Here is an 11256-nt window from a genome sequence, read left to right as displayed (position 1 = left end):
TTTTAAAAAGATTAATTTAATACTGATATTGATATTTTTTTTTAAAAATTTATGATATTTTTAAATTTATATTTATTCAAAAATAAAAATATTACCACTTTCTCAAAATCACATAAAACCAATGTTTACTTAAAATTCAAGATTACAAGTAAATTATGCAAAAATACAACTTATCAAAGCTCGATTTTTGAATTCTTATAACTAATTGATGATACATATAATCAAATAGAGGATAAACATCTTATTTTAAAATATAAAAAATCTAAAATATATTTAGGATAATTATCGAGTTCTAACAAATTATTAAACCAAATATAAATTACTTTGTTATTGTATTTAAATTAAATTATAATAAAAAATTGAATTAAAAAATTACACAAAAAATGAGGAATTTTAAATAGTTAATTTGATACTAATATCGATATATTTTTGTCAAATTTTTATGATATCGTCAAACATATATCTTATTCAAAAATAAAAATATCATCGTTTTCTCAAAATCACATAAAGCCATATTATAACATCGACTGAGATAAATAATAAAATAAAATATTAAAATCATGATGTATCTCGCTGCATTGCGCGAGTACGTTTCTAGTTATATTATAAAGTATTTGACAAAAACTCTTAAAAACTATTTTTTATACGTAAAGTAATGTTTATTAATGCATATTACTTAAAACTCAAGACTGTAAGTAGATTGTGTGAACGTACAACTTATTAAAGCGTCATATCTGAATTCGTGTAACTAACTACAGATAAACATAATCAAATACATGATAAACATCTCATTTTAAATATAAAAAATATAATTAGGATAACCATTGAGTTCTAACAGAATACTTAATTATTATCTTTATAAAATGTTATATTATCAAACCAAAAATAAATTATTTCGTAATTAAACTTAAATTAAATTATAATAGAAAAATAAATTAAATAAAAAATAGAGCATTTAAATAGTTGATTTGATATTAACATTGATATTTTTTTTTTAAATTTTTATGATATATTCAAATTTATATTTTATTTAAAAATAAAGCCATATTAAAAAAACACATAACATCAACATAGACAAATAATAAAATAGAATATTAAAATCGAGATGCGTCTCGATGCATTGCACGAGTACTCTTCTAGTTTATTCTAAAAATCGTTGATATTTTCTATTTTGTTTTGAGTTATGATTTAATAAATCTAATTCTAAATTATCTTATTAAAAATCATTGTAAGATATTTTTGTTTTGTTATTATTATGATTACCTAAATTATATTATGGTAAAAGTGAAGTTGATTTACTTTATAATTATAATCAACTTGTGATGACAAAATTAATTAGGAGGAGGAATAAACGTGATTGGAAGTGGAATAATGTTATAACTGAGTGGGGTTATGTCATGTGAGGGGCATGATGTGTCTTTTTCCCTTAAATAAACCAACCTATTATTATTATTATTATTATTTATTATTTATTGTTATTTGAACCTCGAATGTTTTGGTTAGTTTCTGCTTACCTTTACTAATTTTAGGAGAGGAACACGATCTTGTATTTTGTTTTAATTTAAATGTTTATATTTTTATTTTTATTTTTATTTGTAAATAAGTAGGAGAAAATAATTTTTTTAAACTTAAATGCTCAGGATATAAATATGGTCTTTCTTTATTTTTTGCCATCAATGATATTAACTTTTTATATAAAGTTTAGTTGAAGATTTATTGGGATGGATTCTTTATTCATCTTATGATTTCTCTTTTCTAAATTTTGTAATTGAAGTTTTTGTTTTTCAATTGAACCTTGGATAAAAATCTTTTGTTTTAATTATTTTGATGATATAATTAATATTAATATTATTAAAAATGAAATAATGATTTTTAAGAAATTTTAACCATTGTCTTTTATTTTTAAGAAAATATATAAAATACGTTGATAAGTGTTTGAAGAAAATATATATATTTTTATTCTTTACAAGTTTCCTACTTTACTTAAAATTCCAAGAGCATCTCAAAACCGGTTTTTCAGAATTTCTATTAAAATGAGAACTAAATATTGAAACATCTAAAAAGTTCCCTATTGAGTAATTGTTTTCAAAGTTCCCTATTGATACAAATTATTCTTATATGATAATCATTTGTATATTTAAAATAAATATTTCTCTCGAAGTTTTCTATTTTCTTCATATTTTTAGGGTATTTGTTGAAACTCAATTTTTATTTCAAAATCTCTGTATTTTCTAAATTTTAAAAACCTTGTTGGAGATTCTGATTTCTTCGTTCTATCTAATGCACCTCCAACCAACTTTCTTTCTGCTCCTTTTTTATACCCAAATTACAAATTTTATTCTAATATGTTATATGTATAACATAATCCTTTTTCTTTTTCTATTGAAGATATTCTATGTCTTGGTTGTGCAAGTGATCTTGTTTCCAACCTTTCTTTTTAGATTCACTCCTTTGTTTGCTAATAATTGCTACAGTGAATTCATTTACTTTTTATCTGCTTAAAACTTTATATTTTTCATATTCTTAATTAACCTACCCTTCATTCTAAATAAAATATACTTAGGAATTTGGCACAAATGATCATTTTATATTTTTAATATACAGTTATTTAAAACATAAACACATCAATTTAAGTAATAATAATTATTTGAAAGTAATAATAATTCAACTGTGTGAGGTTTTAGATTCATTTTTATGCGAACACATATATGGTCCCTTTTTTGCAAAAGAGGCTAGGGGACCGCAATCAGGAGAAGTTATCCATCCAACCACGTGTGACACAACTCACCTCCACTCCCAATCATCACACCATTCTCCACCCTTTGATCGACGACCTCCATCTCATCTTTACTCTCATCACCTTTATGATCTTGACACGTGTCCATCTACACAAGACAAGCCCCTTATGATCCTACGGCTTCATCTTGCCAGGAAACCAACGCCCACCTTTTTGCTATTATCATTCATTATTATTTAATATTCTTCTTTTCCTTCTGTGCGCCGCTGCGCATGTTATCACACCCACATCCCAGATCTCCCCCCTTGCCCAACCATGAGATGAGATGGAGGAGAAATTGAAAAAAGTAAAAAAAAGAATAAAAATAATATTAAAAGCAAAAAAACAACCCCCTCTTTTTAAGGCCTGACCCATAATTCAAACACCTCCACTCATCTTTCCCATAACAACCCTCCGATTTCCTCGATTTTCTTGGGTGATCCACGACGTGACGTGAGGCTATTCCTGTAATTTACTCTCCTTTTACCCTCTTTGCCCATACTTGTCTTTTATCGGCTTTTTTTTAATATTACTTTTTCAAATTTAATTTATAAAAAGCTGTGAATTGTTTTTTTTATTTTTTCTGAAAAAAATAAATAAAAATTGTAGGAATTCTTCTGAGAGTTCAATTGGTATGAAGGGGCAGAGCAACGGCGGTAGAGGGGTTTGTTCACCGGAGAGAGGGGGTGCGCAGGATAAGAGGGGTGGCTATAACAGCAACACGACGAGCCACCATCATAATGGGAAAAACAATAACGGTGGGGGTGGTGGGTCGGCGTCATCGGAGACGGCGCTTGATAGCAAGAAGGGTGGGACATCGCCAGGGAGAGAAGCGGTTCCGATGGTGTGGCCACCAAAATTTGTGATCGGATTGACGAACAAGGAGAAAGAAGAAGATTTCTTGGCCATTAAAGGATCTAAACTTCCCCAAAGACCAAAGAAACGAGCCAAGTTTATCCAACGCACCATCAACGTACGTCTCTCTCTCTTTCTATCTGTTTATTTTATTTTATAAAAAATAAATAAATATTATTAAATGTGAAATCATTATTTGGATTGGAGGGTGTAGGATAAAATAAAATGAAAAATGGTGGTTGGAATTGTTAAAAAATAATAAGAGATGAAAAAATGATGAAATTGTAGTTGGTGAGTCCTGGTGGGTGGCTTTGCGATCTGACCCTGGAACGGTACGAGGTTAGAGAGAAGAAGATCTCAAAGAAGGTACCACCCACAATTCCACAAATACAAATTTTGTTTTAGTAGAAAGAAAGAAAGAAAGAAAGAATTTATGATTTGGAGTTGGTATTTGACAGAGACCTAGAGGATTAAAGGCTATGGGAAGTATGGAATCTGATTCCGAATAAACAAAGAAACAAGTGAGTATTAATTATTATTACCTCTTTCTTTTCTTTTATTTTTATTTTTATTTTTATGGATTTATAAGAACATACAATCATCATCAATCTTATTTATTTTCTTGTGTGTTTGTAGGGAAGGTGAGGTGAGGTGAGGTGAGGTGAGGAGTGGGGGAGAAACATTGACATTTGTATTTACTATTTTCTATCAATTTTCTCCTCTTTTTCCTTTTCTTTTCTTTATTTCATACATCATCATCTCATCTCATCTTTTTTATTTATTTATTTTCAATTATTCATCGCCCAATTATGCTTACTTGTCTTCAATTACAAATTATCGTTGAATCTTTGGACATTTTCTATAGTAGGATGATCTGATATAAAAAAAAAAACATGGATTTTGGGGATTTTAAGCTACTTTAGGGGGTTTCCAATAAAAAATTGGACAACTTGTTGTTTAGTTAATTATATTATGATTACTTCCTGGATTTTTTTAAATGGAACTGGAAATGATTTTGACTTTTATTCTTTATTTGGAGGAGATGGGACCAAATGTATTTTTCTTCTTTGATTGGAATTTCTTAATAAAAATTATTATGTTATTTTGCAGAAATTTGTTTTTAAAGAGTTATCTGGAGAAATCTTTAAATTTAGAAAGAATATATAAAGCATTCATTTTTCTCTGCTTTTTTAATAAAATTCTTCATGTTTACCTACACTACACTACACCTGAACCTGATAAATAATTATATCCAAAATATTTTATATCTTCATCTTAATGGGCTTTCAAAACCAAAACCCCAAATGACTTACGTGCTATGCTATTTTAACATTCATCGCCTATCCCTATCTTTAATTAAATAAAGTCACCTTCACTATATATAGTTTCATATTTATTCAACCAAAACTTGAAGCTTCATATATAATCATTGTTTTTCAACCCATATTGTTTGATCTCCATTGATTGTTATACAAACTTTCATACACTTTAAGGGTTCACATCTTCATTTGTGTCACATTGTTTCATATTACCATTGAAAATTGATGTATGATCTTAAACAAATTTTGTTCCCAATCAAAATCTGGGTTATAAGATCTAAATTGATTCTCACATATATTTTTACACATACTAAGGAGCCGTTTACTAAACGCTTACTCCGCTTAGTGAACACCAAGTTACATTATCTTACCGGATGAATATGGTAAGAATCAAGAATCTTACCCAGTAAAGACCTTTCAGCCTAGTGGTAAAAGCTTGGGCATTGCATAGTCATGAACCCATGTTCGAGCCCTGGGAGGAGAGTGTTGGCGACATTTAAGTGGGGCCATGTTTAGCCTCCAAATTTGCCGGGGATTAGTCGGGCTTTGGCCTGGACACCCTTACAAAAAAAGAGCTACACAAAGACCAAGAGCCTTACCTAGTAAGTGAGAGCGACGACTCTTACCATGGTAAGAGCTTACTGGGTAAATTGTTGCATACAATACCGTTTTGGTGGACTAAAATCTTATTCGATAAATAAATGATAATGTTAAACTTAACCGGTAAACATTTACCGGGTAAATGTTTGGTAGATGGCCCCTAAGTTTTTTTTTTTTTCACTTAAGATTCATATAGGAAGTCGTCGTGATTTGTTTCGGACACATCTATAAGTAACAACATCCACTTTCCATTCAACCAATGCTCTTAGACTACATAATATGGTATTATGTAGTCTAAGAGCATTGGTTGAATGGAAAGTGGATGTTGTTACTTATAGATGTGTTGTGCAGTCAAGAGTATTAGTTGAATGGAAGACAGATGTTGATGAACCTCCTTATGCGTTTAATGTCTAGTAGTTGCTTTCCTTGAACAAATTAGGGAGAAGTTTGGAAATTCCTGACAAGTTTTGCATATTCTGAATGATTAAGTCTATTAACAATATTCTTCAACAAATAAATTGTTGGACTTTATAAAACTTGTTAAATAAATTTTTGGACATTTTGAAACATGTTAAGTACATCTTTATGATGAATAAATCCTTACATTTTATAAAATGAGACGAAAATATACCATTTTCATTAGTTTTTCCATATAATACAAAAGTTGTATCCAAAGTAAAATATAGATACATACAAAAGATGGGCCAAAATATGCGACAAAATATACCAAAGTAATGCCTAATCTATATTAAACTGAGTCATGGAATGAACTATTTTTTTTATTTGCATCATTTAATCTATTTTTGATTGAGATACAATCATTTGACTTTTTAACGATCTCACCTTCATTATGTTCTTCACTACCAACAACAGTTTCACCTTCATTACGTTCTACATCATCAACAACCTCACTTGAAATTGAATATGTAGGATGTTCTTCAGCCATGTTGGTTGTGGCAGACATGAGGATCCTTTTAGTGATGAATACATCATATAAGTGATAGCCACTAAAAACAAAATGTTATTTGAATTTGAAGAACAAATTATGGCGGACTCCAATTATTGTTTCTCATGTGGTTGGATCATAACAAACACCAGCATACAATATCCTTCCACCTCTATATGGTGTCCTTCCACCTTTAGTCCCTCTTCCACCTTTAGTGCTTCTTCCACGTCTAGAACTTGTTGTAGTCGGTTTTGGAATGCTGAGTCTTGGCATGCCATGTGGCTTAACAGGTTCAGGTGGTGGGTCATTCTTCTCATTCTTACATGTCCTAGCATTATGTCCATTTCCAAGTAATTGCTATATGTCATTGCCTTCCTAGATTATGTCACTCGTGTACTATGGTTCTTAGATATTAATATATTCCTCTTTATAGATGATTTACTAGGCATTTTCCCCTCCGTAGCTGGTTTTGGTTTGATGAAAATTGTTAGAGTCCACATGTTCCATTCAATGATCTTATATGATTCTCTTAGGTCATTTTGAAGGGATCCTTAGGAAACCATGTACTAACATAATCCTCTTGATCATTGTTATAAAGTGTATGACAGCTATGGAATGCACACAAGGAATTCCTAATATGTCTCATAGTCTACACCTGCATTTTCTTGCATCTAAATCCATCACCATTGCTTCATAAACATTTTGTATTTTCAAACACATTCCCCACCACTAGGGATAAAATACCAATATATATATATATATATATATATATATATATATATATATATATATATATATATATATATATAACAATAGCAATTTAGGAGTGTGCACGATCCGATTTGGAAGGTTTAATCCTCCAAACCACAAACCAAACTGCAATGAGCGATTTGATAGAATTTGACCAAACTAGTCAAACTATACCACAAAAAATGATCTTGTTTGACCGTTTTTAGGCGATTTGGACTTATTATGTGCTTTAAACTAAAAAAAGTCACATATATCTCCAAAATAAAATTTTTATTAATATAATATTATTAAAAAAATCATATACCAAATTATAAAAGATACATCTATCTCCACAATTAAAAAATTATTGAGCAAGTAGAAAAAAAGTTAAATAAATCCACCAACAATAGTTGGAGTTTTGGATAAACATTGAGTAAAACAAATGACAATTTGAAATTTTGGATTTTGATTTTTGACAAATTTTGAATTTGCCAATTTCGATACACGGACAATTGAGAAATGAAAGCTAGAAATTTAATGTCTTGGACAGACTTTTTTTAATTGGATCATAAAAATTGAACCTACAACATGAAAAGAAAATATAACTAATAAATGTATATATTGACGGTTCCAGACCACTAAAAAAACGTTTATTGGACCGGACCGAGCAATTTGGGTATTTTTCAGAGCAACCAGACCATCAAATAGCTCAAATCGCCTAAACGATTCAGTTTGATTTGGTTCGACCAATTTGAGCAGTCCGACAATTTTTTTAACACACCTTATTAGCATACATAAACATACTACAATTATTAATAAGCATATTGTTGGTCTCAACAATCTGATTTGATAATAACATAAATACATTTGATACAACACGTAGACATATTCTTGAAATTATGTCTTCAAATCCGACCAACTTGTTAAAATCAGAATCCGGAATGCTTCAAAATCTGGAGTGGGATACAAATCCCAAGGTGTTTATCGGAATCCGAATTACTCCAAAATCCGAATTATTGACAATCCAAATCCTAACTACATCTGAATCATGGTCTCGATGCTAAAGTCCTATTTGGGATCCAAATGATTTGAATTTATTGTTAGAATCCAAAATATAACTTATATTTTGGAAAGAAAAATTAGTATAATTTTTTTATTATAAATTTCTAATTATTATCTTTACTGGTCCAAAAGCACAATGCCTTCAAAAAATTGAAAACTAGTTGAATTTTTTTTAAATGGCGGAGATTTTATAAAAGCATAGCAAGAAGCTAGAAAAACATATTACATGTAAGAAATAGCAAGAATGAGGTTTTTGCAACCAATTAATGTTAAACTTACTACTACTATTTGTGACCCAGAAGATAGAATGGGGACTATCCCACGATACCACTTTCTTAGGCTTAGGAATCTTAAAAAGAGTCGCATTCTGAAATGACCAAATAGTCCATAAAGCCGTTAGAACTACTGTCTCTGAAAAAGTCGAATCCACTTTCTATAACTGCAAACAAAATTACCATCCAATCCAATCTAAATTGGAGTTGAACTCCGGCATATCCAAACCCCACCATCGACCAATTTGCTTCCAAATTTACCAGGCCATTTGACAAGAAAAGAACAAATGACTCGACCAAAGGGCCTTTGGTCTAGCGGTATCGTAGCCCTTGGCCTTCTAGGAGATCAGGGTTCAAACCTCACCATAGGTGAGGAGGGTGTGTGAGTTTATTTGTTGCATTTGTCGTATATAAATATTATATACTTCAAAAAAGAAAAAAAAACAAATGACTCACCGATTCAATCTCCAAATCGTAAATCGGACATAAGAGGGAATGCACATGAATTCCTATAATCCTATTTTATCAAGATTGTCTCGAGTTGCAATTTTGTTCAAGCCCAACCGTCAAGCAAATACATTAATCTTGGTAGGGACAAGCCGATTCCATCTAGTAGAAAAATGATGTATCACCAAATTTTGGAGTCTATGTAATTACAAGAAGAAGCCACCGATAACTCATCTGAACCATCTAGGGACCAAACCCATCTATCTATTTGAACAAAGATCATGATTGCATCTAGAATCTTCATTTATTGAAATATATATAAACATAAAATGTGAAAAAAATTCAACCAACCATAAATCAAACCATTCATAGAAGTTAACACATCAAATACCCATATATAAATATTGTTACCAACAAGTGTTTACACAGTATCCAAGCAATAGGTAACACAAAAATATCGTCCAAGCAATATGTAACAAAAATATTGTCCAAACAATATAGACTGATCATTGGTCTAACATAACCAAAAAATATTGTTTTTGACCACAGTTGATCATCGATCTAACGTAACCAAAAGATATTGTTTTTACACCAACTGATCATTGGTCCAACATGAAACGGACCCAATTTTCACGTCTTTCCTCCTTCAAGCTTCAAAAAGTGATCACAGATTCAGAGTCCTTTGTTATCTTTCGCAATGCACAAAACATTTCAGTTTTTGAAAATGTCCCGAACTTCTCAATATCATCAGCAATCATGGAAGTTTTTTTTTGAGCATTTCAACTTCAACTTCCATCAACGTTGACAATGCTTTCATAAGTTTGTCACCAAGCACAAATGTTGCATTGTTGATTACCTCATGCAAAGAATCATTCATGTGTTTCCTTTTCTTGCTACCATTTGTGCACTCTTGACTTTGCACAATTGTGTGTGCATGAGAGGCATCATCTTGATCATCAAAAAGATTGTCATGGAATTGATTGATCTGGTCTTCCATGCTTGCATCCTCCATTTCCATTGCATCTCTTGCTCTACTCCCGTTAGCTCTATCCTTGCCAAAAACAATGCACAAATCCTCAAAATGAAGAAATGTCTTGTTTTTCCATTTCCCTGCCTCTTTGTGAACTTATATTATATCATAAGTTGCAACATTTAATTATAAAGTAACCTATATCATAATTACACCAAACCAATGAATTTGTACATGTAGATAGGCCTCCCAGACTGGTGGTTTAGCAATCACACAATATTTTTCACTATCAAAACCAAACCCGCTAGTATTACTACCATGCACCATGTCATAAACAACCTGCCAGTCTTTTTTCATTGTTTTTTATCCTTGACTCAACATGGGGTTTACTCAATATACCCCGGGAAGTGATTCTTTTAGCGCCTGTTCCAAGTGTTGTAGATATCCATATTTGAAACCATTGTCAGCTTTATACACTCCATTGTTTACCATATTTACCAAACTTTCAACCAGCTTAGCATCTTCTAGCGCAGACCAGACTCGATAGTTTCTTCCATGACTCATCATAACTATGGTAAACATAGACATAAACATAAACACAAACGCAAACACAAACACAAACACAAACACAAACACAAACACGAACACGAACACGAACACGAACACAAACACAAACACAAACACAAATGTAAACATAAACACATAACTTCAATTCGAATAGAAATAGATAAATTCGGTTCCAAACAAAAGCAGAAATCGGTTCGAAGCATAAGAAAGAAAGCAATACCTGTTTGAAGCAGCAACGTTCACTTGAATCTGGTCGATGAAGGAGAAGGTGAAAGTAGAAATGAGCAAATGAAAGTAGCGGCTAGGGTTTAATGAGATGCAAAAGGGTATTTTTGTCATTTATGTAAATTTGGAAGGAATGGATTTTAATTCCATCATATTTACTAAGGAATGGTCAATTCCTCAAATTTAGGAATCCTTGGAATTCAATTCCATTCCATTTGTAACCAAACATTGGAATGGAATTTGGTCAACGAAATTGACCATTCCAATTCCACCAGATTCCGGCGGATTCCGACGAACCAAATGCCCCCTTAGACTCCTCAACCCGAATCAATTCACTCCATTAGATCATAATCATCATATGTGACTTAATTTGGCAAATGGTTAAAACATTGAAGTGTCATAAAGATTAAGGGTCGTTACCAGATACTTCCCCGATAGGTGCTTACCGGTAAAATTTAACATTATTTTTTACTTACTGGGTAAGATTT

The 11256-nt window shown here is 31.1% G+C and overlaps 1 protein-coding gene across 2 annotated transcripts in view; it reads left to right on the top strand.

Moving 5' to 3' along the window:
- The window catches only part of LOC112529758, a 7367-nt gene extending 3002 nt beyond the window's left edge, over positions 1–4365 (top strand). For both annotated transcript variants that reach the window (XM_025141146.1, XM_025141147.1), the window contains exons 6-9: positions 3386–3749; positions 3920–3997; positions 4090–4152; positions 4268–4365. In XM_025141146.1, the coding sequence (XP_024996914.1) occupies positions 3386–3749; positions 3920–3997; positions 4090–4140 (493 nt within the window). In that variant the 3' untranslated portion in view covers positions 4141–4152; positions 4268–4365. The remainder of the gene's footprint in view (positions 1–3385; positions 3750–3919; positions 3998–4089; positions 4153–4267) is intronic.
- The last annotated feature ends 6891 nt before the right edge of the window (positions 4366–11256 follow it).

This window comes from Cynara cardunculus, assembly GCF_001531365.2.
Source record: "Cynara cardunculus var. scolymus isolate 2C chromosome LG 16, CcrdV1, whole genome shotgun sequence".
Lineage (NCBI taxonomy): Eukaryota > Viridiplantae > Streptophyta > Magnoliopsida > Asterales > Asteraceae > Cynara > Cynara cardunculus.
The sequence above is the reverse complement of the archived record's forward strand: the minus strand, read 5'-3'. Positions and strand labels throughout refer to the sequence as shown.